The 26,559-nt window shown below is 38.4% G+C and overlaps 1 protein-coding gene across 3 annotated transcripts; it reads right to left on the bottom strand.

The window, feature by feature from the left end:
• On the bottom strand, positions 1–25,605 carry LOC144634544 (uncharacterized). Of its 3 annotated transcripts, XM_078493532.1 has the most exons (20): positions 25,265–25,605; positions 23,875–23,964; positions 23,055–23,131; positions 18,022–18,154; positions 17,415–17,522; positions 16,313–16,548; positions 15,913–15,938; positions 14,570–15,313; positions 13,609–13,766; positions 12,947–13,010; positions 11,527–11,640; positions 5,653–5,732; positions 4,205–4,946; positions 3,266–3,756; positions 2,751–2,836; positions 2,475–2,586; positions 2,228–2,279; positions 1,952–2,007; positions 1,000–1,045; positions 1–859 (listed from the first exon to the last, which is right to left on the bottom strand). In XM_078493532.1, exons 1-20 carry the CDS (start codon positions 25,373–25,375, stop codon positions 735–737), a joined length of 3,651 nt encoding a protein of 1,216 aa, XP_078349658.1. In that variant the 5' UTR covers positions 25,376–25,605; the 3' UTR covers positions 1–734. The 3 variants fall into 3 exon arrangements, with proteins under 3 accessions (XP_078349658.1, XP_078349660.1, XP_078349659.1); XM_078493534.1 differs by lacking the exons at positions 18,022–18,154; positions 23,055–23,131; positions 23,875–23,964; positions 25,265–25,605 and adding an exon at positions 21,904–22,216; XM_078493533.1 differs by lacking the exons at positions 18,022–18,154; positions 23,055–23,131; positions 23,875–23,964; positions 25,265–25,605 and adding an exon at positions 19,826–21,027.
• Between the last annotated feature and the right edge of the window lie 954 nt (positions 25,606–26,559).

The raw sequence follows: 26,559 nt of genomic DNA on the forward strand, positions 1-26,559 counted from the left end.
GACGATGGAATGCTTTTTTTTTAATTTTCCTTTTCATCTGCACTATATACATCAATTATCTAATTAATTATTAAATAGCAACCTCATTACCAGGGTCTCTCTATTCTTCCAGTAGAGATTCTGGAAACGAGGTTGCGTTAAATAACATTTTTACTTTTTTACCTTCTCCTTTTGCGTATTTATAAACATTTACATTCACTTGATTTTGTTACCTGGAATAGTCCCTTCTTTGCTTGCAAAGCGAGGCAGGTAACAATTTTTAACACGATAAAAATGGCGAAATTATTTGCGCCAGAGCAATGATTTTCACGTCATAAAAAAATAAAGCGTCTTTTCAACGTTTCGTGCGAGGAACATCTCGCTACCATGCAACCGAACGTTCAAAATTCATTGGACAGCTTTCGGTCAGCAGTAGCAGCTTCATACCTCCTAGATCAGAAAAGCAGCTTACTTCCAGGAAAGAAGCGAAGATTATTCGATCTCTGTTCAAATTGTAATTGAAACAACGAATTTCTAATTTCAAAGTAACCAAAAATCGTCCTTTCGCCCAGATTTCGAGGCGGAACAACGTAGAAACCCAGGTAAATGGCAAATGAAAGACTAAGCCCAGGGATTCCCGAAGGGCAGTCATACATCACCGGAACTATTTGCACATTTCCGGGTCATTTCGTGTTGATTATCACCAGATACTTTGCAAAAATCGCCCATTGAATGATATACGTTGTATAATGAAATCACGAAGTGTCCTCGTCATCTTCGTCTGATTCCGCTGGTGGGACTGGAAACTGGTTTCTGTGTTCCACTGCCCAAGAATTTCGACGAGCTCTGATTTTTAACTCCCTCCATTTCTGGCCTGAAGCTAAAGGAGAAAAAGTTATCAATATACTTATCACATTGTCTTGGATGTTAGAAATAGAAATACAGAACCGAAGGTACGCAACTGAGTTGATTAAAAAAAATTAAAAATAAATAAACAAAAATATAACAATTTGTTCTTACCCAAGCTTGATGTTTCCACCATTGATAGTTTCCTATCCTGGAAAGACTAACAAGAAAAAAACGCAATAAGCAAAAGACTTTCTGATATCTTATCCTCGGAGACCCAGGGGCAATTAGTGGCGGCAAGGGAAAGGCGAAACCGCGGGGAAAGAGTCCAGTTCCGAACAGCTCCAAACGCAATAAGCAAAAGACTTTCTGGTATCTCAACCTCGGAAACCCAGGGGCAATTAGTGCTGGCAAGGGAAAGGCGAAACCGCGGGGAAAGAGTCCAGTTCCAAACAGCTCCAAACGCAATAAGCAAAAGACTTTCTGGTATCTCAACCTCGGAAACCCAGGGGCAATTAGTGCTGGCAAGGGAAAGGCGAAACCGCGGGGAAAGAGTCCAGTTCCAAACAGCTCCAAACGCAATAAGCAAAAGACTTTCTGGTATCTCATCCTCGGAGACCCAGGAGCAATTAGTGGCAGCCAGGGAAAGCCGAAACAGCAGGGAAAGAGGCCAGTTCCAAACGGCTCTCTGAATACTGTATTCCCTTTGTATCATTCTGCTCAATCGAGTAAAAGCGATAACTATAAAGCTACATAACTGATAGCCCCTACATCATGGATGAAACACAGTTTACGCATGTAAGTTCAGCTGAAGGGAATATGTTCTACCAAGGGACTGAATACTGGTGTGATCGCCGTGTACACATTTCAGCAAGAGACTAAAAGCAGGTTTAATTTCTTTGATTTAAATGTTATTGGCGAGGGGGCTAAACAGGGTTGATAACTGCTTGCATGTTTAGGTTCCTTTGATTAGCCTTATGTCAGTGTCGGGACCAAAACTAGGGGTGATTGCTGATTGCATGTTTAGGTTTCTTTGATCACTCGTCTGATGAAAGCGTGGGGACTAAAAAGGTGTCATTGTTACTACCATGGTTTAGCCCCTTGATTTAGTACCGTATCTACTTACATTTTTAGGCTCCTTTTGTGCTGCAACACACATAATAGACAAAGCTTGCTCCATCGCTAAGCAAAGAAGGAAACAAAAGAGTGAAATGCAACTTTCCTGATCAAAAACAGAGAAACAACTACCTCTGACCTTGAAAATGTTGTCGAGATAAATGGCATAGTTTACCAGTAAATAAATAAATATGGACTTTACAATAGCGTTTTGACGTTACAAACTGAACATTAATAGTTTACGATTCATCTAATAAAACCGACAAGCAGAACATCGAATACTCACTGCGAAGGCGAAGCTCAACTTTGCGCAAATTTCGGAATATCCCCGCTATCTCCTGCAAAAGTAAAGATCCTCGATCAACAAGGTCAAATTAAGTAACTGTAGAACTTTAACCCTTTGTTAAACCCTTTAAAAATACTTATTTTCGTTGACAATTGCAATATTAATGCACTTGTTAGTCTTAAAATCAAGACGAGAACAAACTTAAAGACAACCGTTCAAAACTCGGCACCAGTTTACGTTCACGTACCGCGTGCGAGCTCTTCCAATCCGGTAAAGCACTCTGGGATTCCTGCTTACTATCAGAATCAGTTCTTGATCTTGTCGTCCCGTTCAACTCTTCACTTCCATCATAGAGACTCCTATTTTAAGTGAAATAATGTTTTAACATTTGGTCGTCATGCCACAAAGCCTTGTGTGACAAAGAAAGGGCCAGAAACTGCTTTTTGGCACAGTATCAGTAAGCTCGAGCCATTAGAAAGAGAACACTTTCAAAATGGCAAATGAGGATGATTATTAAACATACTTCACTTTAGAAAGAACCGATTCGGAAGCCAAACGTAACTCCACAGAGAATGCATGGATTGAGGACAGCATTAGATCTTCTACAGGCTGAAAATACAAACAACGATACCACGTGTTAGCAATTTCATCAGACACGTTTTTCGATACTATATTTCGATATATTTCTAATACTGTACAACATTATTACAAATTTTATCAAAGTAAAAGTTCTCTTCGACTTCGTCGATCACATTTCGTTTTTTTCATCAGCCTGCAAGACGAAAAAGTAACACTGATAACGCATGTTCAATAGGAGATGTACGAGAACACTGATTCAGAAGATAAAATGGCGTCAGTAACACATGGCATCTGCGGTGTTTTCTTTTCCAGTTTCAGTGATAACGAACTTTTAATTTGGCAATGTCTTTGTGTATTACGTGGGCATAGCCTGTCCTAGGTTTATGCAAGAAAGCTTTTCGAGGGAAGGGGCGTTACTAGCTACGAGAAAACACTAATAAAGTCAATAAGTGTCGGCACCTTGTCTGTCACACCCCACTGTCTTCGGCTTTGTGAAGATGCAGCTCCCCCCTTGAAATCAAACATTTTCCTGGCTGCAGAACTCGGAGTCAAAGGAGGCGAGGGGGAGGTACCAGTTGCCATAGAGACAACTGACTCAGGCGACATCGGTCTTCCCTCTGCTGTGGAAGATCGGGAACCCGACGAGTCCGCTGACTCCGCAGAGTCACTTGGTGGCTCAAAAGGCTGGTCAGAGACGGGCGGTGTGTACGACTGAGTCTCAAGAAATGGGGCAAAAGGAATGAGTTTGCTGCGCAGGCTAATCCCCCTCGTGTTCGTGGATTCTAGTTTAATCTCCTTTGGCTCTTTACTTGACGGTGAAGATGGTAGAGTGCTCTTGTCCAGGAGGTCTTTAGATTCAAGCTCGTGTTCAGTGTTGGAGACCTTGCCTTCCCAGGCTTGCATGGAGCTGTCTTCAGGAGACGACACTGAAACGTCCTCGTTGCCTTCATCTAAAACAACAACAAAATTGTCCTGTTAAAATCTTGTATTTTTAATCTCTTTAGCACGTTTGAAGCTCTCGTAGGCGACTAACAATTCTACGTTTTCAGTGGGACCAGGACCGGTCATTATTTAAAGGGGAGGGGACACTGCAGATAACTCGTGCGAATGGAGGGAGGCCATAATCAAATTCTCCTGACCCTCCCCTTTGTGAAGCACATTTTTTTGCTGACACTCTCCCTCCCTTACCCACTCTCTTAATTGACTATTCAATATGCGTGCAAAAATTAATGCCCCCCCCCCTCCCCTTTTCCCCCCTGCATAAAAATCATTGACCCTCTCCCTTTTTTGCACCAACCCTCCCCCGGTCTAAATAATGACCGGTCCCTTACGAGAGCGTCTGTTAGGATTAAACTAACTGTAAAAGAAACCGTGAATGTGGAATGGAACAGAACTTACCAAGCACGAATGTTTTGTTCACTGTATCATCTCGCTTCATCTGAAGTGACTCTGGCAGAGGTCGGACTGGGCCTGAAGTGAAGACGTCGTCAACCGCCTCCTGAGTGACGTCATTTGCTGGTGAGCTGCATAAATCATCACCGTCAGACTTGATACCATTCTCCCCGACCTCACGGTTATCGTCGCCCGTGGAGGACTTGCTCGACCTTTTCGTACTGGGACTCCACACTCTTGCTGAATCGCTCCTGTGATTGACAGCTCCACCACTTCCGTTTCCGGAATTGCTCGGCGGTGAGCTCTTTGTGGTCCTAGCTTTCGCCGAAATCGGAGTTTTACTTTTAACGCCGCTATTCTTGACGGCTTCTCGGCTATTATGCGCCCTTAGCATAGCAGTCTTGTTGGGACGAGGGGCAGAAAACGGTCTCTTTCCTTCCTTTTCAGGGATTAGCTGCACCCCTCTCCTGTCAGATTCATCACTCTTTCTCCGGGAATCTTTTATGTGCCTTGTTTGCGACGCGTCGCTAGATTCCACATCACTATCGTCCGACGTGCTGCTTACTGGTCCTCTCCTCCGTACACTATCGCTTGGTTTCTTGTCTGACTCGCTGCTAGTAGCTGCCGGGTAGGAGCGCCGTACGGCCGCAGTCATGGTCTTACTCCGGGACACTCTGGGGGAGGCGGAGGTCTTCGGAGAGGAGGACAGATTGGCAGATGATAAGCTCTGGCTGCGCATCACACCCGGCTACAATAGAACAAATACGATATAAACTTTTTCACTGTTGGTTTAATGACGTTGCTTTATTCACCTTCATTCTATCTGACGGAGACAAACAAGGATTTTGGGAGAAAAGGAACGCAAAAAAATCCAACTAAGTGCTTTTTTACCCTGTTTGGGTTCACTGTCAAATCACGAGAGTCAGGAGTCGGAAAATTAAAAGAAAACAAAAGCAGGTATGAACGTCAAATAATGCACTTCAGTCTTCCTCCATAATCCGATTGTCTGGAGAACGTTACGCGCTTATCCCCAGCTTATCGGTCGGTGGAACAGAGCCATGCTTTATTTTGTTTTGCATTTTCGTTGTTTATTTTTTCCGAGTTTGACGCGCGTCGCGATTCGCGAGTATGACCACGGTTAGAAAACGATAAGAAAAGGGTACCTTGTAAAACCTTGCCGTTCAAACAGACCTCTTCGTCCGTTCATTCAATCCTTCCCCTGCCCAAGATACGCTTTAGTTTGAGCATTACAATAATAATTTCGTTATTATAATAATAATTTGCTGCAGGACAGGTACCATTATAAGAAAAATAAAAATAATAAAAAAACAGCGTCATACTTTGTTGGTCGATCAGGCATGAAAATTTATCTTTTAGGAGTCGAAAAAAAAAATTGACGAGCATCCCCGTCTTTTCATATGGAAATCCAGTCCTTCGTCAAGTGCAATTCTTACCGTGTTTGTTCTCGAAGATGCCGACCTCGGTCTGCTGAGACTCGGTGAGGAAACGCTCTTTACAGGCTTGACATTGTTTTCTGCAAAATCAAGCAGACAATGATTTAACGAAAGACACAGATGTGTCAAAAGGAGAACCCCGCTCTAGAATATATGTACTTGACTTCACTAACGAAGTTAACACAAGTGTTTAACGAGTCCAATTGCATTTCCAGTTTCTAATGGATGTCGTGTCGTTTCTTCAATTCTTCGGTTGATATGTGGGCTGTAACAACTAACACCGCATTGTAGAATGTGAACGTGACAAACGCGGCTTTTATGTTTCTGGGTAAAGTGTGAATGCGTGGAGTGGGATTTGGAGAGAAAGAGAGCGCGGGAGATTCACTCGCGAATTACAATATAATCTTTCTTGGAGAAAAAGACTAGCTCTTTAATAGTCTGACCTCGAAACTGGGAACTGTTTGCAATCTAAGGAACCAAAATACTTAAAGGTCAAATGCAACGAAATTGGAAATTTTTTCTTTTGTCCGCAAACCTGTCGTTTATGAAGGTACTAATGATAATAAACTCTCAGAAATGGTTTTTGTGCGAATTGTGGCGCTTAGGAGATAAAAATCCGACGATTTCCGAAGACTTCACGAAAACGAACCAAAAATGGCCGCGCGTGGAATGGAATCGAATAGAGGTATTTGTGACGTCAGGTGTGGCGAGCAAATTTTCACTTGTTTTGAGCGATCCTTGCAAATCCTTGGGTTTGTTCGATGGATTTCCAGAGTTTATGAAACAGCCGTTAGTTGAAACCGATGAAGACTTTGATTCAAGCCTTCGAAAAGTCTAAATACAGCCATATCAGTTCGAACTAACGGCATCTGGCAAGGATTAAATCGATTTCTGGAGTGTTTAATTCCGACTCTGCGAGTGAACAAGATGCATGGCGTTTAATCCGGCAACATCTAGATGCACCAACAACGAAGGAATATGCCACATATATTGGTGAGCCTAATAAATATAATGGAAACGGCTTTCAAAGAATTTGAAATAAATAAATAGTTGAATGTTAAGTTGAAGTATTGTCTTGCTTTTGTTCGAAAGGATTGCAATGTGGAATTATTTGTACACTGTTTAATTGTAGCATTGCCCGAGCTGAGCTGAGTGTGTTCTCTAAAATAACACACCTTGAAGAATCGATTAAACCTTTAGAAGCTTTAAACTCATTCCCCTCAGCCAAATAATTTATTTTCAAAGATTGAAATTAAATACCGTGACTGCGTGGCCTTTTAGCTTCAATCAGAATTATGCCTGGTATTATATTGCTCTTTATTTGCCGAATTATTAACCTAGGTGATTATCTTGTAATCTGGCCCTTATATTTTTCAGTTGATTTTACTGATGATTCTCTGAAAAGGGAATTGTCTTAAGTAGATGGGGTGTAGGTCGAAGATAACAATTTCAACAGTAATTTATGGCAACTTGCATTTCTTAAGACCCAGGTTATAAGATCTAACTTGTGTGCTGACACAGGACCTGACACTGGGACATGTAGCAGGGAAAATTTACACCTAGTTTTGTGTTTCAATGACCTTGCTTACACATCCTTGTATGTACAAATTATCATGAGATTTTGTCAAAGCTGCATTATTATAAAATATGCTAGGAAGAAGGGATGGCAAGTGGTGAGAGTCCTTGCCTCCCACCAATTGTCCCGAGTTCGATTTCCTGATTTGGCATCATATGTGGGTCGAGTTTGTTGTTCGTTCTTGGCCTTGCTCTGAGGGTTCTTCTCTGGGTTCTAAATAAAGGTTTATTTATTTTTATACAGTCGAAGCTCTCGTAAGCGGACACCCTCGGGACGCGAAAAAAGTGTCCGTAACTGGAGCTGGCCGCTTACGAGAATGGTTCTCGTAAGCGGCCACTAGAAGTGTAGGGAAAAGATGGCCGCTTACGGGAGCTTGCCCAGCTAACAATAACCGGGCAGACGTGGATGACGACAAAACAAGCACAAAAATATGATACTTAAATTACTGTAAAATCACTGTGACGAATGGCAATGTGAAGTTTATTTACAAAAACAAGATACAAGGGTAGTTAATAGGATTTTCTTTGGGCTGTCCGCTTACGGGAGCTTAAAAACAAAGAAAAAGTCTAAGTCGTTATCTCTGAAAGTGTCCGCGGCCGCTTACGGGAATGTCCGCTTACGAGAATGTAAAAATACAGAGTTTGTATGGGAGTTAAAACGGGGTTTCAAACAAGGCGGCCGTAAGTAGAGCTGTCCGCTTACGAGAGTGTCCGTTAAGAGAGCTTCGACTGTATAAAGTTGTTCATGCAATTTGTCATTTTATGTCAGCTTCTTTGTTTTGTACATTTATTGGTACTATTAACGGGTAATATGTTCTTTTGTTATGGTTGGATGGGGTCGGACATCAATGCATAGCCCCTTTGTCAACATCCATCTTTGGACATGGTAAACATGTACAAACAACACAGATCCAAATCAAGCAATCACAGCCCACTAGCATGACCTTCTGATTTTGTGCGCTAGTTTGCATGAAACCAACACCAGTATCCGTCACTTAAAAAAGCACATTTTAAGACGATGTCGAAACACAATGTTAACAAATAGATGCAGAGAGATGGCTATGCAAGTTCACTGAAATATGCATGTGTAAGAAGCTGATAACAGTTTCTAGTACTTTCCAGCCTATTACATGATGGGTCAGTACTAATTATTTGTCAGTTAATGCTGCAATTATTTTATCAAACAAATGTACCATCTGATCATTGCCGAACAAGTTGTGGTCATTTTTAGTTTGTCACTGGTAACCATAGCAACAGTAAAATCTATCAAAAATTACCCTTAATTTTCACTTTAAGTGCTTATAGCTTAAAAACGAGCAAAATGATAAGCAGCTAGATGACAATCAAACTAAGTGCAGTGATTTTCCAAGACCCCCAAAGGAGACATTATATCCTCTGCATGCACTGCTTGTAATTTATGTTGGACTAAGGGATGAATACAACAGTATGAATACAAACAGTAGGTGCTTCAAAAAACCATTTCCAAGTTTACAAAGAAATTGATAATCTTAAAAATACCCAATTTCAGAATTGCTAAAAACAATACTCTTTCACCTTGAGGAAAGGGGGGGCGGGGGGCGGGGGTACTCTTTATATTTTTGAGTAGGGGTGTGCTGGTGGGACTCTGTAACCGTACCCTATCCCAGACCATTTTCAGCTTATTTTGCAGTACCCTATCGTAGTATGCTAGACTACACACAGAAAATCCCTACCCTACCCCAAACTATTGTATCACTATTCCATCTTAAACTCATCTGCTTGAAAAACACACAGCAGCACACATGCATTTTCCTATCAAGCTCATATATGGGAGTATTAGGCTTGCTTACAAGTCGAGCTCACAGAGCGCGAAGCCCGAGAGCTCAAGAGCGGAGCGCGAGAGCTCCGCACCGGGTTCGCACCGGGGTCTACTACCACCAAGCCAGAATCGAGCGAACGACTTTTGGAAAGTCTATGGGAGTATGGGAGTACCCCCAGCAAGTGGGGAGGGGGTCTTGGGCACCAAAAATACCCATACAGATTTTGAAAGGGAGTATGCCTAAAGCTGTTACTGAGGAATTTGTAAAAGGTCAACAGATTTGGGGCAGACAAAATTATGAAAAGTTAATTTCAGAAATAAATTGTCATGACACACCTACAATCTGGTTGTAGATTCTCCTGAGCCAGTAGTTCACTTGACTTATACTTGACTTATAATGAGTGCTATGCAATGCAACAGTCATTGTACTGGACTGAAATGGGGTTAATGCAGATCTGAACAACAAATAAATCAGGTAAATTGGCCTTTACAAGTGAACAAACTCATCATATACATGTAGTTTACATGAAAAATATAAACCTTTTCTTGGGCACCAACAATGTTCAGTCGGGGGTATTTTCGTTGTTATATTTAGCATTCATAATAATTTCAAATATAAACAAACATTGAAAAGAGTGTTTCATTGTACACAATACTGTAAATTTAAAGCATTATTTTCCTTCAATGTCTGCATGTATAATTTAGATTTTTAGACGATCGAAGCAATATAGGGAATATCATTTTTAAGTAAAAAGAAACATAAACATAAAAAGTCTGCAAAAGTTCCTTCCTGTAATAAAAAATATATTTTTAATACCAGCCTCGCGATTCACAATATTTCACGCAAACAGTAAAGTTATAGTTTTGGTAGAAGTTTATGAAGCGACTAGCGTCAGGTTAAGGAAGTAGTGTGTGAATCTAAGTTCAATATAATACAAGAAAGTACAACTTTGGGGTTCCCAGACAATGGGTAAGTTTATTAGCGACTTTACCTTCGAATTCTGCATTTCGTCGCAAACGATTTCGCATTAGTCCTGGATTAACGGCTTTCTTTCCAAGTTGGTAATAAGAGGAGAAGCGCCAGGTCTCATTTGAAGTTTCTAGGGCTGGAACACGGACCAAAGTGCAAGATTCTGCTGGAAGCTTTCTGAGAAAAACATGTCGGATGATATTGTATTTGCTGAGCAAAGCCAGCGTGCATTTGGCATACACATCCTCTCTTTTTCGTCGATCTCAACCATTCCTTGCATCGCTCCTCGTCTTTAAGAAGATATTTCGAATGGTCATCCGGCTTTATCGGGATTTTAAATGCCAAAAGGTGCAGCAGACCTGGTAGAGACAAACTTGGAACAGCACTTTGCTGCATCTTCGCGCGTCGAAGCTCGCCACATGTGACGTCACAAAATCCATTTCCGACAATTTTCCGAAGCTTTTCCGAACCGTTCCGTTTGTGAAGCGAAGATAAAGGGCTGTCTTTAACATCGAATATCTCAGCGACGTTTTAACCAAATCGTTTAAAACTTTAGATTATGATTATTCACAGTATTTCCTTTCATTTAAAGTCAAAATGAGTCTTAAATAAAATTTCATCAAATTTCGTTGCATTTGACCTTTAACATGTGGCATGATATTAAGCTACCTCTGCCACTGAGGCAAATGTGAGAGAGAATGAAAAAAAAAACTACATCATCATTCCGCATTCCGTTTTACTGCGTACATCTGAAAAAAGCGTTGCGTGACACCCAATGAAGTGCGGCTGTTACAAACACAACACTTTTGTGAGCCAAATGTAAATCATTTCACCACCCAAACACGAACCATTTCATAACAAGTGTGAAGAAGATTAATATTTTTATCAACGTTTAATAATAGAACACTGAATGATTATAAAGATCATCATTTGAAAGTAAAGTAAACAGTAGAAAGTCTCATTTTCTTCCTAATTTGCCGTTTTCATATATCAGGATAGCAAGAACTTGCGAGGCACAGTGGGGTGTAATGGAAGGAGGAGATAAATAATTTTCGTTCCGTTCCTTCACGTCAGAATTAAAACACAGGCTTTGTAGTGTATATATGATTCTTGAGAATATAATACCATTTGCTCTTGAGGTCAAACCCAACCAAATAAAACCTAACCTAAGAATTCGCTTTCCGTCGTGCAATGGTAATATCAGAAAATCAGAACAATCGAGATCAAATACATCAACACAAATAGTACAGACCAGAGCAAGCAACGAGAATTTGCAGTGAAAACAGTGATCAAACTACTAGCGGCCACTACGTTTCGACAAACATTTAAATAAACCCAAGCTACATTGTTTAACCGGCAAAGTAACGAAGGCCCTTTTGAAATGTCCTTTCGCTAAAAATGTAGGTTTTGGCCGCAACAACGCAACGATGCGTTTAATTAATTCCTGGAAAACATTTCATACGTGTAAATTCCTTGAACAAGCAACAAGTCTTTCAATGTGTGGTGTTTGTACACTGAGTCTTTCACCTACCTGAATTGTCCGGTTCAACAGGAACCGGGATTTGACTCGACGAAGACATCACACTACTCGCTGTAGAATCTTCAGAAGAACCAAACACCTCGATCGGCTGAACTGCAGCGCTGCCTGTGAAAACAATGGCATCCTTTGTGACAAGTGACATGTTTAATAACGCTCGCCACACATTAGCAGATCATTAACTACAAGCCAATGTGATTGTTGGCTAAATATTTTTTATTGCGAGCGTCGCTAAGCTTTCTTTTAGCCCAAGCGGTGTTATTGAATTTAATTTCAAAACAGAATAAAGCCGTGGTGTAATAATAAGCATCTTGGTGCATAATAGGTTTTGTACGCCACATTCCCCTGGGGACTGCTGGAACAAAATGTAAAGAGGGAGGGTGGGGTAGGTGGGTAGCGCTAAAAGCGTTTCAAGTACTTCTAAATGTGGTAAGGGCTTAGTGTTCCTTAGTCTCCCTTTGCAGCTGTTTTTGAGGATGTGTTTCTCGGAATCCGCACATCATCCTGAACTTAAGGATTTCGTATCTCTTAAAGAACTTATATTATAAAGAAAAATAGAAATTTAAAAGAGCCAAGCCATACAAAAAAAAAATAACAGGGCAGAAAAAATTCAGTTGGATATTTACAGCATATCGAACGTTTTTGATACAACCAATTTTAATTTGCACTAATAGTTGACCGTTTTGTTGCCATTTGTAATTCAAAGAATGAAGTAATATTCGCTTTTTTCCCCTTTTCAGGAGAATGGCAATGTGTTTATTTGTTGTTGAAGGACGTACAACGACTAGTTTTTTTTTTTTTCTGTAAAATGTTGAAACGGCATAGAAAAGAACTTATCCTGATACAGCCATTCATAAGCATTTATAATTATTGCGGCTACAGGTATCCTCAAACCCACGCTGTGAGCATTATTTCTAAAGTCAAAATAATAAGGTTTGTATGGGAACGTCACAAACGTCATTTAGAAGTCAGATATTTCAATGAACATTTTACATAAAAGCTACTCACTTTTGCCGATGCAGTGAGATATGTGTTATTTCGTTAATAACTATGTAATTTTAAAGCGATTTTAAGCAATTGCTTTCGCCTTTACGTAAGAGGGGTTCTCTTTACAACGTTTTGTTTCATTACCAGTAGAGGGGTTAAGCATGACGTTTGTTTTTCCCGCGAACGGCTAAAATTCACCTTCTGCCGTCTGCCATTTGGCGTTCGTACGCGGAAATGAGTGATTTTGTGTGATTTATTCCCAATTTTTTTGAGGAATTAACTTTAAAAATCGATAAAAAGGTAACAAAATAAAAGGCAAGCACGCGTTTGCCGTTTTCCTAAAAACGTCATGCCTAATCTACCTAATATAAACCCTTATGGTTTCACTATTTGTTAATTACACTGTATCTACATGAGGAACCCTTACCTCGATTGTCAGGACTGTTCGCCCACTGCTGTACCCAGCTTGGTAGAAGAGCAGGAGAAAGCGTCTAAAAAGGACAAAAGACAACATCAGAACTTGCTAGGTTTCTCTTATAAGACATTTCAATGACCCAGAAGAAGGGACCTGGAGCCCTGGAGCTCTGACGATGTCGGTTTGGAGATTAAGGAACCCAAATGATTTCATCATAAGAGCCCGGTGCAACTTGGACCCCTAACTCCAAAACCTAACCCGAATTCGTCTGCTCATTGATGACATACACTGTTCACGGCCCTATATTTTCTGGCATTTTTATTTAATTGTTGAACGCAGAAAAAGAATCGAACGCCAGCTCAAAACTTTTCGCGCTCTTTTGCGCTGCATAATGGAGAGCTGCTGTGAACAGTCTGGTCACACTCCTTAGAGAAGGAAGTGAGAGCAAGTGACCACGGAACGTCCGAGAATCACGTTAGTGACCAGCCTATTTAAATCGCAATAAAAGAAAAATAAAGAGAAGACAGGAATAAATAACTGACTGGGTTTTGTCGGTTCTTTTCTCTCAGAATTTTTTTTTAATATTGGCAGAGATGACTTACTCTACATAGTTAATTGTAACACAACTGTTTTATTTCAGAAAACAGCTAAGTCAACACGGTGAAGAAACACACCTCTCGTCTGTCCTGATCACCAAGGCTCACCTCCGTCAGACCAAACACCCCACTGGAGGAAGTGGCCGTCCCTACAGCGATCACACCCGATCGCCGGGAGGGGTGAGAGGATGGCTCGTACTCTGACTCACTGGTGTCGCTTGAATGCTTTCTGGAACCTGCAACAAAGTGATAGTAACGCAATATCTGTTGAGTATTACTTCTTTATCAGTGTTACAGTTTGTCAACGTGTGTTATTATGACAAAAGAATAGAAGACTTCGCGCAGAATTAAGTTTTGGCGACACCTGGCTTAGACAGAAGAGAAGAAACAACGTACATTTGCACACTAACTTTTACGCCTACAGTCATTTGTTTGATGCATCACGCAATCCTCTCTCTTCCCAACATGGCGTGACAAGCAACCTCGTTCCGTTCGTTCGTTCGCGGGACTTAATAATCGCGATTTTCGCGATTTTCAAAAAATCGCGAACTTTAAGACCCGCGAAAATTTATTTTAAACGTTTTCTATTGTATTTTTTTTATGTTAATGACGTATTTTTGGCCAGATCGCGAAAATTAAGTCCCGCGAAATATGCCCGTTACATTTTCGCGAAATTAAGTTCCCGCGAAAATAAGTATCAATAAGTAGTCCTGGGAACGAGGTTGCGTTACGATCCAAAATGGATTATTCATAGCCTATTTTTTCCGATCGTGTGGCGACCGAAAAAAAAAAAAAAGAAAACAACTAAAAATACTACTGTGAACCGTCTAAGCCAAAACCTAACTAGCCATCCTAAGCTTGATCTAATTAAAAGTTTAGCTAAAACGTGATTACAATGCCAGTGTGATAGGAAAAAGACTAAACCCGGTGCTTTGAAAAAAGCGAAACATTCATCTAGCCCTCTCAATACTGTCAGACTTCAAAAAAAAAAAAAAGGAAAAGAAAACGGCAGCATTTGTTACTAACAAAAAACCCTTACTTGATGCTAGTTTTCCATTCTTTGCCGGTGCATCTGAAGCAGTGACTCTCTTTTTAACTTTACTGGTGGGCTTTTTCCTTACGACTCGATCTTGCTTCTCCGCGGAACCTTTTCGCGCAACATCTTGTGGTGCAATTTTCCCTTTGTCGCTTTTCAGACTTACAGGTCGTTCAGGAACTTCATCGTAGTCCGGAATAAAAGGAATCTCGTAGGAAGACCCGAGTCTTGAATGCCCCTCACTCCCATCATCCGGAGAATTCTCCGTAGACGAACTAGAGTCACGCTCCGCTTGTTCGTTTCGCGCACTTGGCATTTCCCAGTCTTTACTCGTCGAGTTTTCAAACACAGGAGACAACTGCTCGCTATAACCTGGACTCGGCAGAGAAGATTTCTTCTGAAACACGACAAATTCTTCTCGCTGTTTCATGGCTCTCTCCTGTTCAGGGTCATATGTCGTATTAGAAGTTCTTGTTGTAACAATCCGCGCCTTAGACTCTGACAACACAGATACAGTCCCAATGCTGTGCCTTCTTTGTGCCATTTCCAGCGCGTCTTTCTTGGTAATTTTCTTCTTTTTAAGAGACAGAGCCTGTTGGCCTGCTGTCTGACTGTCACCTCCCTCCAGAATGGTCGCAGTGTTAGGGTAGTTGTAAATTTCGTCGTCTGAGGAGCCCCACCCCCACCATGGGGGCTGACCATACAGGGGGCTGCCCTTGACTAGCATTTCAAGTTTCTCGCTTGGCGCTGTTAAGAGAGTGGAAAACTAAACATGAATCTCACATTAGAATTGTTCTACTATTCGAAAATTAATTTTAGTTTTTAAGAACTGGATTTTCAAAAGGGGGCTACCCATTCACATACACGACAATGCTCTTGACTACATCACTTCGGAGATTAAAATGGTTTTCCTAAGATTCTGATAAATCTTCTTAATTCATCAAAACTTTGAAGGATGGTCACATGATAGAACACAACAGAACAACACTGTAAAACGTGCGGATACTCATTTATGAAGAGAACAGGAAGAAACAAGCACAATTATTGTTATTGTTGAGATTGTATTTTTGCTTCATCTGGTTTTGTGGGTGATCAGGTTTTCCCTTGTTTTGCAAAAAACATCACTACACCTCACGCATTGAAGAAACGGGTTAAATAAACACGCATAACCAATTTTTCACGGAAACGGGAGCACACGGAAATAACATATCTAACAATTATACCTACATGTAAGCTGAGAAAATTACAACAACAACAACAACAAATATAGGAAAAAGATAGATCGGCTGCTGATAACTTATTAATACACATGCAGAAAAATAAAATAAATCTGGTGTAGACCTTACCTGACATGGGTCTCTGTAGTCTTGGTCTGACAAGAAAAAAAAAAACAGTCATTTTATAAGTATACAACATCCACCTAGACCCAGCTGTTCAAAAGGGTAGATTACACTATCCACCAGATAAATTGCTATCTTATGGGTATAGGTGTTGACGGAGGCTATCCATCTGATAGTGAATTTATTCAGTGAATAGCGCTCTTTGATCATCTGCCAACCGGGATCTGTAATTAAATTGGAAGAGGGGGGGGGGGGGGGAGGGGAAGTGGACAAGACTATTCCTGCCTGCTGCCATCAGCCTTGTAGAAAAAAGGGCAAGAGTCTTCTTTTTACAGTTAAGACCTGTAGAAAAGGGGAGCCAAGGAAAAAAATCACTATTATTGACATTAACTCACAACATACTGACCTGACATGAAATGCTGTAGGTGATCCATGTGTCCAACCTGCATGAGGTCCCATCTGGTGATGAACAAAGCTACCAGGTGCAGTACCATGGGGGGAGTGGACAGGAGGCCTGTGTCCAGTACACGAAGGACAGTGACACATCACAGGGGGTGGGTGGTGATACATTGGTGCCATGTAGGGGTAATGTGGGTAGGCTGGGTGAAACTGAGAGTGGGGTGAATGAGGTGAATGAACACCCTACAAAGAGACACACAAGATGAAATTGTAAAAGTAAGAAGCTCACATAACGCCGCAAGTATATCTCAAGACAAGATAATAATCATTGTTTAACTTTAGGTGCAACCAACAGAACTGGACACTCCGCTGTAAGGTTACTTTTAAAAATCCATTATAAAGGAAGTAAATAAAAAAAAGGTGTATTGCTTTGCCAATGAACAACAATAACAAAAAAAGATATTTGCAAAGATGCAAAAATATAGCAGCAGTACCTTGAAATTTGTTTGAAATGAGTTTGGCACAAAACTGTGGTATGATTTTCAAAAAATGTTGCAAAAGCACTTTTATAATGCCTACAAATCTAGATAACACTTTTCAACAGTCAGCATGATCACCAATGGGCTAGGCACTCTGATTTTGCAAGCATTGGGGGAGGCTTCTTACAAAAACTTGGGTTTGTGGCTTGTTTCGTCAACGAACCTCAAGTATACAGTCATGTAGATTAACTTTCAATACAATGTAAGAGCTAAATTTACGTGACCTTAATATTTTCGCACTTCTGCTCCAACTATTTTCCTGAAACTAGGCTATGTTATGTACTAATTAATCCAGTAAGCTGATTCCAGAAATTTACCAAAAATATATCGGCAATTTTTTTTAACTGGACAGGTACCATTTTGTCCAACAAGTAGGGTCCAGTTAAATGCCAATAACATTAATAATATTTTTGTCCAGTTAAATCGAATTAATTCATATTTATTTATTACTGAATGATAGGCAGAATTTTTCCCAAAATTTCATAGCCATCGGTCAAAGTTAAGATGCAAAGTTTGACACTGAGGAGTGCGCCTGGAATACAGAGCCACCTTAAGGGTATAAAAACTTACATGGTACATCAGAATCTCTTGGTCTGGTGTTCCTGATCGACGATCATCTTCATCTGAATTAACTTGTTGAGTAGACTGGATGGAAAGTTTCCTTTCAGGAGCTGGAGGCTGCGAAAAAAGACACTGTTAATCAATGATTTTTATTTTCACCTACAATACGAATATTTAAAAGGCTGACATGATTAAATGTACAGAACGAATAATAAAAACATAAAAATCAACAAACAAAAAAGAAGTCAAAAAACTTTCATCAATCAATCGGTCAATTAATCAATCAATCAATCAATCAATCAATCAATCAATCAATCAGTCAGTCAGTCAGTCAATTAGTCAGTCAATAAGTAATTTAAACAAAAAATAAAAACTTATATTACCCATGTGTTGATTAAGCAATAAATTAGACAGGTTCAATGTCTCTCGTAGACAAATTATTGTATTGATCCCATTTATACAGTTACTGACAAGGATTTGTTTGAAAGTAATGGTGAAATCTGCAGTACCTATTGTAACATACTTTTAAAATACTCTATCTTACAAATCATGTGCATGTAGGATAAACTGGTACTGTCATATGTAAATAAGAAAATAAATAAACATCAAATTAAACCTGGCTTTTGTTAGCCTCCCAAATTGTTTCCAATGAATTGTCATTTCCATTGTGATGTTGTCTGTCTGAGTTCTTTTCATTGTGGTAAAATGACTGTCTGTGAGGGCAGAGCTCTACACGGAAAGTGTTTGAGTGTTTTGACAGTTAAGAACAATATAAATGTACAAATTGTACTAACAGTACATGTTGTTCGCCCACCACAAAAATAAAGGTGATTGTATCAAATAATGTTCAGCTTCCCGCAGAATATGTGTGTTTATCATAAGATAACAGTGTGTAGCCAGTTGACATAATTTATACACTCCCACATTAATGTAAATAGTCATATTAATTTTATAGTCCCATTTATCATCTATATGTACTGTATATTAATCTGATATTTCCTTTTCTTCTTATTATTTTTTTTTTTACAAAAATAAGATGATTTTAAAAAACTATATTTTATTTTATTTATTAACTCAGACTTTAAAGCCTTTTACATTACCACATTTAATATGTGTTTTGGCAATTATTATGTCTATTACATGTATACTTTAGCATGATACAAATGCCTGGATATCACGGGCTTACACTGTAGAAACTATATAATTGTTAAACATACATTCATGTATTTATTTACATGTATTAGTCCAAAATGTTCAAAGCGTCACATATCAAAGTATACACATGTGTGAAAGACACCGAGATGCCAGCAATTTCATGAAAATCGAGGTAGGGGCAAAAATACTTTGATTTGTTGGCATTTGCAAAACCCCCAGACATTAAAGAGAGTCCTAGCTGATGACAGATGATAAATAAATTACAAATATCAAAGCTGTGCTTTTAGTATAAGAATAATTGCAGGGTACCAGAGGCTCTTCTGTAAGAAATCTTGGGTGCCCGGCTCTTAAAAGCTTTCATGATAGCAAAGTTATACAAGTTACTCAGAGGCAAAAGTAAGTCGCCTGTGGCACCCGGGCTCTGTTAGAGCACAACTCTGAATATTATAAACAAATTTCTGAAATTTTGCAAAATCAACACTAGGACAATATGTACAAGTGAACACATAGCTGTACAAGACATCATAACTCCAACTTTGTTGCAAACAATTTACAACATATCCTGAAATAATCATATGCAGCTCACTGGAGCTGAACAATTTATTAGTAAACATGGCCAAAAGATCAGGGCATATTTAACTATGACCAGTGAAGCCTAAGAAAGTCAAGAACCATAAACTGTGGTGATTTCACTAGCTTTATATGTTATATATATTCAGTTGAATGAGCTGCCATCAAAACATTACACTACATGAGTTAGCTACTATGTCTTGCCAACACGGAATACAAAATACAATTTTTGAAAATGATGTAAAAAAATATGATATCAAACAATATTCCAGTTCAATTTACATGCAAAGCAAGGCATTTTTTTTTATCTAAAACTATGGTATTTTAGTGGATACAATGAACACAATTTAGTACGTTGTATGTAAACTTATAGATTTTGACACTAACATATTTAGTTAAGAGTGTAAACATAAAAAGTCAAGCATCTAATATAAATTGAACATCCGATCTTCCATTCCTTGAATTTACATCAAACAAACTGTTGTTGATTTTCAATAAATTTCACAATTAAGCATATAAGAAGGCTATAAGAATCAGACGTGTATTGATCTAAGAAAGCAACTGAACAGACAAGGATCATCACCTTGACCAAATCGTAATAAAACTGCCATTAATAAAATAATCCTAGTGTCGTAAGATAAATGCTGTTCAGATCGAGCTAACTACACAAGCGTCACAAAATAAAGATTGCTTACTGTGATAACAGCATCTTCCGGCTTCAGCAGGAAGCTTACGATCTTCTTGTCATTTTTGTCCAAAATCACCACTGGAAGACCGAGCTTTACAAAAGAAAGATCCCTCAGTGATTTCTCACTGGCCACAACAACTTTAAGTCTTCTTGATAAGTATTTGTCTCCCGTAGCACAGCGTAGAACATCACAGAGCGTGCCTGTCTCCTCGATTGATATCCACTTGGGGCCATAAAGAATCTTGTCTTGACATGATACTCTCACACAAAAAAGCAACATTACACTCAAACCACTTCTCACATGTGTTCCTTTGGCCTGGCAACCAAATACACCCAGAAAAAATTCTTGATTTCAATTTAAAAGTATCGAGGATCCTTTTGTAGTGATCAGTAAAATACAGCATTACAAATGGAAGCTGGTAGATGGCTCATTATAATTTAATACAATTTGTGAAGCTGTGATCAGACAGGAAAAACTAAAGTCAAACCAAATCAAAATAAACAAGAACGTTTTTGACTGTATTTTGATCTTTTCTGTCTGTTCAAAAGGAAGAAAAATCCACCTAGAACTTAAATGTTTTTAGACAAAACCCATGTGTCAAAAACTACATTGAATTTACATATCAGCTGATTTCTTCAAATAAATTTAAACCTGTCAGATGAATGTGTCAGGAAATTTGAATTATCATCACTGCTTTGTTCAATAAAAAACCTCAAACTAAATGAAAACCAACATGTGAAAAAATTCTGATCACTACAAAGGCTAAAAGAAACAGCCTATTTTTTTCCCAATCCAACCCTTCCCTTGCCTGTCACAAAACCACACACAAAGATTATATTCTTGGCTTCTAAGCAAACAAAGGGCTTACTTTAACCCTTTCATATGTTAATAAGCCATTTCTGTCTCATAACATTTCTTCATTGGCCCAGCCGAGATTAAAGACTTTCACAATGTACATAAATGTCCAAGATTAATTGAAAAGGCTTAGTTTGGATAAAAAAAGCAGGTTCTCGCTTGCTTGATAAAAACAGTGGCAAGACTTTATTTATTTCTTGCTTAGTTTGCTTCACAGTGGATTTTATTCTGTCTGACTGAGAGCACCAGTCACCCCACCCGTAACACCTGCCGTGTTTCATCAACAACACCTGTCAGGGGGCCTAGCCTCAGTCTGATGTCAACAAATCCCACAATGCACCACATGTGTCTTAACCACAAAACCTATAAAATTGATGAATACAGCTCTTCTGCTCAGTTAATATATTCCTTAAATTGAATGCTAGCTGTAGGTATAATAGTTTCCATGAGGTGTTTGATTCAAAAGAAATGACAAGAATACAAAGGAAATGAACCTTCCAATGAACAAAAGATTTAGAAAATATTCAAACAAACATGGCAGTGTGTTTTATGGACAATTGCCTACTACATGTAGGTAACTCAGAAAATTTACATACTAAGTTGCATGTACACATATATTTATGTGCTACATGTTGTGTTCAACACACAAACTACTGCCTTTTGCTTTGACAGATTTTTTTATAAAGGAAATAAATGACTAAGGAAACATAATTTTCTAACTAAAGTTTACAGAAACTTATCACTGATGATATAAAATTATTAGCAATCCAAACAAGAACAGCCTTTAATGCTCACATGATATTAATGAGCACTGCATTTATATGAGACAAAGTGATTTATATGACTTGACAGAATGGAAAAAAATTAGCATAAAACATATGTTTTGAAGCAAAACAGATCAACATATTAGGCATATTGGACCACAAAAGTGAAACTAAATAAAATAAAAATAAAATATATTATATTACAAATACAGCAAAATGTGCACCATATAGCAGAAATACATGCCTGTAAATATATTTCAGTCACATTGCTCTAAAACCTGACAGTATTATTCGATCATCAACAACAAACATTCATAAGGATGGTCTATTATGCCAGATAAAACATTTTAACCTTAATCAAGAATTACAAGCAGTAAAACCAAACAGTTGGTTCAGTTCGAACAGACATCGGTCATATGAACAGAATGATGTTAATTTAGTTAAAAGTGGCATTACATTTTTTACCTGGTGTCGTACGACGGGCTGACAGCAGGGGCACGAAATGGCTGTATAAGGACGAGGACAGATGTACATGCTTTGTTCACCATAATTAATGGCTGTGCTGGAAATGCTGTCTGAGAAATACACCAGGTATACTTTCTCATCTTCAAAAGTCTGCATTGTACAGTTGAATATCCATAACAGACAAAATGTCTCAAAGAAATGCTAGTTGATGGGTTTCATGTAACACCAAATGCCACAAAAAAATTAAACACTACAACTGAATTCTGCCATGTTGCAAGCAATTTGCATATGTTTGTGTTGAAGGTAATTTGTCTATTATGCCTGGAACCACAAGACCCAATCAAAATGAAAGTCTGTTAATGCATTATTTAAACAGCTTAAACTATAATTGAGGGTTTTATAAATAAAACTTACTTCTGGGCCGGTTAAATTTGTTCCAGAAAGTACAAATTTCCAGGGAAAATAATGGTAAAAATCATAATTAAATATACATACATGTATATGTAGCTACAATTTACTGATGGCAACTTTCAAATATTGATGTAGAATACAATTATTTTTTTTTATCTTTTTGTTGATGTAGAATTTTTCTGAATTTTTCAACTCATAAAATTATTAATAAAGCCAGTTGGAACTTTTAGTGAAAAATAATACTTTGTGCCTACAAACTAATCGCTAGTTTTAATACGTGAGTAAAGACAAGCTGCTGCTGGATATTATATTTCTTTTTGATGCATATTTCAAATCATTTGTTTCAACAAAACTCATTCAAATGTATTGAACATCTCATTTTAGCTTTAAAATCCACAGTTGTAAGCACAGTGTCAAAACAATTTGGACATTAAAAAGTGGGAAAATTAATTGTTGCCCAAAGCCCTCTACAAATTCAAAAGATTATGTGGACATTAGAACATAATAAACCATCTCTAGTTATGCTACCTCATGTACATACAAACACAGTCTACAGTAGTTAAGACTGCCTTCAAATAAAAGCCTCAGTGTACAGCTATCAGCTCTCCTTGAGAAAAATCAGCGTGAGGCTGCACACTGTCAGGCTCCTAATTCTGTAGTGACCTTTAGTTAGTGCTTTCTTAGGCCAGTAAATATGTTTAAAATAACAATTACATTATTTTTTTTATTTTTAAAGGATATCATATCCAAATCGAATGTTGTCTCTCAGCTTTAGATCAACTGGATGCTGTTTTACTCTGACTTCATTAACAAATGTCTGCAAGAGCAAAAAAAAAAAGAATAAGGGAAGTATTAAATAAATATTGCTCTCAGCTCCTTACTTTATAGCCTGCGTCAACAGGCTCCCGAGTGGGGTTTCCGCGAGCGAAGCGAGTGGGGTTACACAAGCGAAGCGAGCAGAAGAGCGGGCACTCAAGAGCCTGACAAAGGCAATTAATTAAAGTAAATGAGATGTACATGTATGTACTGAAATATTAATAATGTGTATTTATTATAAGCCCTTATATAGCATAAAAATAAATCTTTGTTTCAACTCTACATGTAGTTGTACATGATTATTTATTAATAATGAACTATTAAATCAGGACTTCTGATAGGTCATGGAAAAAAACTCAAATTTCCTGGGATTTGCAGAGACAAATTTGCTGAAAAAACCAGCTGATTTTACAGGAATTTTGCAAAACGTTTCCTAGCGAATGTGACAGTATTTCATGTTTTTGTGAATTTCCCTGCATTTCACGGATTTACCTGAATTTTGCAGCTCTGCAAACGCGCGAAATATCAGAACCCCTGACTAATACACTGTTCCCAGCTTCAAATACAAGACTGTACATATCATCTTGTTAGGACTGACTCAGCTACAGCTAGTGTAGCCTGCTTCCAAATAAAGTATATGTATTTTAATTTTTAATATTATAATAATTTATGGATAAATTGTCATAATGCACACAGGAAGTGACTTAACAATTAAATTAACAAGATACAATGGGATATACTTACTCCATTCAAAGTTCCAAGGTCATGCAACTTGTGTTCTCCATTATCAGAATTAACGGTGATTACTGCATGTTGTTTATCCACACTCCTTGACTGAAAAGAAAATTGTTTGTTTGGTAAATAAATTTTATTATAAATGAATTTATTACCAATGGAGAGTAGAGCACTTAATTGGTGTGGTTAAGATAAGGTGGTTTTACTGCAGTGTTGAACATATGGTTCAAAGAAAATTCTTCCTATGTAGTGTACAGATTGTTTGATTCTAAAATAACACCACGTTTCTGGCATATTTTTTTAGAGGAAAAGTTCAGCATGAAATTTCAGGATTATTACTGTATTTATTCGCAACTTTTTGTGATCCAATGCGGCGTTTATTCCAAAGGGCGGGTTTATACGAGGGCGGCATTTATTTAAAATTCAATTCATTTTTTGCAAACAATAGCATGGTAACTGAACTTTTTACATTATCTTTAAAAAACAGGAACATGTTTCATGTAACTGTACATGTCGGTTTGTGTGGCTGTATATGGAGGGGGAGAAAGACAGGGTTAAAATGATATGCTGATGTCCAGACTCATCCCATAATTCTAATTGTGAACGCATTGAGCGTTGTAAATGCGCTACCGGTATATAAGAACCTATATCATCATCATCATCATCATACACGTCATGACGATATTTCACATTCTGTGATTGATCTGAACAAAAAGAACCCATCAGAAAATTGTCAAAAAGGTGTCAAATAATAACAATAAGAAAGTAATCAAAACTTCTATTAGGTAGCAATATAATGGTAACTGCCTCATTGTAACTGTCGCCTGAAAAGTTTAAGATGTATGTTTTCATTGATACAATGTACATGTAAATCGTATTGACAACTACGGGTTTCCATAGCAATCAGGTGATCAATTTCAATGAACCATGAAGTAAGTAAAGTATAATAATGTTGAAAATTCTAAATCATATTTGTTGATTGGGAAGTTTTCTGTGACACTCTTTATAATCAACTTCGAAATTGTACAAGGTTTTTTATTACTTAAAGCATAGCCTCCTTCATAGCTATCTGATAAAAAATAAACACCTGTCTGAATTGCCGCCACTCGAATTTGAATTGCTGCTGATTTCAAATTTGTAAGCTTATTTCTTTGACACCTTTTTTTCTGTATAAGAATTTGAATGCAATCAAAATGATTTTAGAAGAAATTTCAACACAATTAAGCTTAGGTATTACCCACAACAATGCTAGTGCACAAATACAGCTAAAGAGTGATGAGAAAAACCCTCAATTACTGCGGGAGAAGCCATTTACGGCTTGCAAGGTACAAGATTTTATGCAAAGGCCGGTAGCTAGCTAACGCGTCGAAGGATTCGAGCACAACAGCGAAGTACGTACCTTAAGGATTAAGTCCATCTGATCTTCCCTGCCTACAAAAAAGTTCGGTTTAGAGAGCTTGTGGAAAGTGCCTTCAGGGCTCAGAAGAGCCCAGTCTGCAGCTGTCTTCATCACTAACAACAACAAACGAAGCTTTTCGAAGACATCCCACGCGTTCTTGTCGAAGAAGTTCCTCTCATGGCAAATAACGAGCTCAAAATTGAGCGCATTTTGGTATTTAGATGTGAAAATTCACATTTTAAGGAGTAAATATTGATTTCTTTATGCTGGTGTCAAAAACAAGGCCAGCAAAGAACATTTTGTAGCTTTTTTTGTAGCATCAAAATTTCCTTCCCGCTCGCATGATTTGTTTCACGAAACCGAAGACCGCTGTACCAAGTGATGATGGCGGCTCAGCTAACAAAAAGCGCGAATTTTTCTTTTATTCCATGATCCAGACTATTTTTTTATTATTATTTTCCAACAATAATGCATCAAATTAACACGTCGCTACATATCTAGGCGCTTGTTTGGAAATTCAGGACTACAGAGTCTTTATTACTTTTATATAAATATTATTTTATTTTTTTGACAGAAAAAATCCTTGAGGGGCTTATTTACAGCCTCCACCTTAGAAGAGCGACGTTTATTCGAGACTCGGCGTTCAATCGACAAAATACGGCAATCCTGACGACTATAGAGATAACGACTAAACACTGAAACACTGAATAAATCACTTCAAAATGTGAATTGCTGTGTGGCTTCACCCCGGCTTCACCTTTCGACATCGAGAGATTGAGTATAGTGGGGGGGGGGGGGACATGATCTGCGGTCCGTTCGCGCGCGCCTGGCTCGCCGAGCCAGGCGCGCGCGTAAATGTTTAAGGGCCTTTAAAGGCGTAAAAAGGTCAGAAAGATACATGGAAGCCAACTTCTAGCGCACATTACCCGCAACTAAAAGGCTTCTTATGTAAAAGGACGAAAAGAATAAAACGTTTGACCACTATGTAAATGTCGTTTTGATTATCTCTCAAACAAACTTCAGGATAAAAATTAATCGCAATTATAAGAAAGCGTTATGATCAAATGAGTATTTAATACTTCTCCTTTTCAAACGATTTTTAGGATTTATAACTAATCAAGAGTGCGTGGAATAATACAAACGGGAAGAAAAAATTTTTGTGTACTAAAATTAGTCATTGACAGAGACACTGGAGGTCCAATAATGACTCAGGGAAACGGCGGCTTCGCTTGTTCTGGAAGAAAGAGCTAGCTGAAGATAATGCGCTATGATGGACATACTAAACAGATCAACAG

Source organism: Oculina patagonica, chromosome 13, assembly GCF_052425735.1.
Source record: "Oculina patagonica isolate OP01 chromosome 13, crgOcupat, whole genome shotgun sequence".
Taxonomy (NCBI): Eukaryota; Metazoa; Cnidaria; class Anthozoa; order Scleractinia; family Oculinidae; genus Oculina; species Oculina patagonica.

Excerpts from the sequence above, each read along its gene's own strand:
- LOC144634544 (XM_078493532.1), bottom strand. The coding sequence starts at position 25,375 with ATGAAGACAGCTGCAGACTGGGCTCTTCTGAGCCCTGAAGGCACTTTC. Across the intron at positions 16,549-17,414 it reads AAGAGATTCTGATGTACCAT|GGTGTTCATTCACCTCATTC; the intron begins GTAAGTTTTTAT and ends GTCTCTTTGTAG. Across the intron at positions 15,939-16,312 it reads CCTACAGCATTTCATGTCAG|ACCAAGACTACAGAGACCCA; the intron begins GTCAGTATGTTG and ends TTTTCTTGTCAG.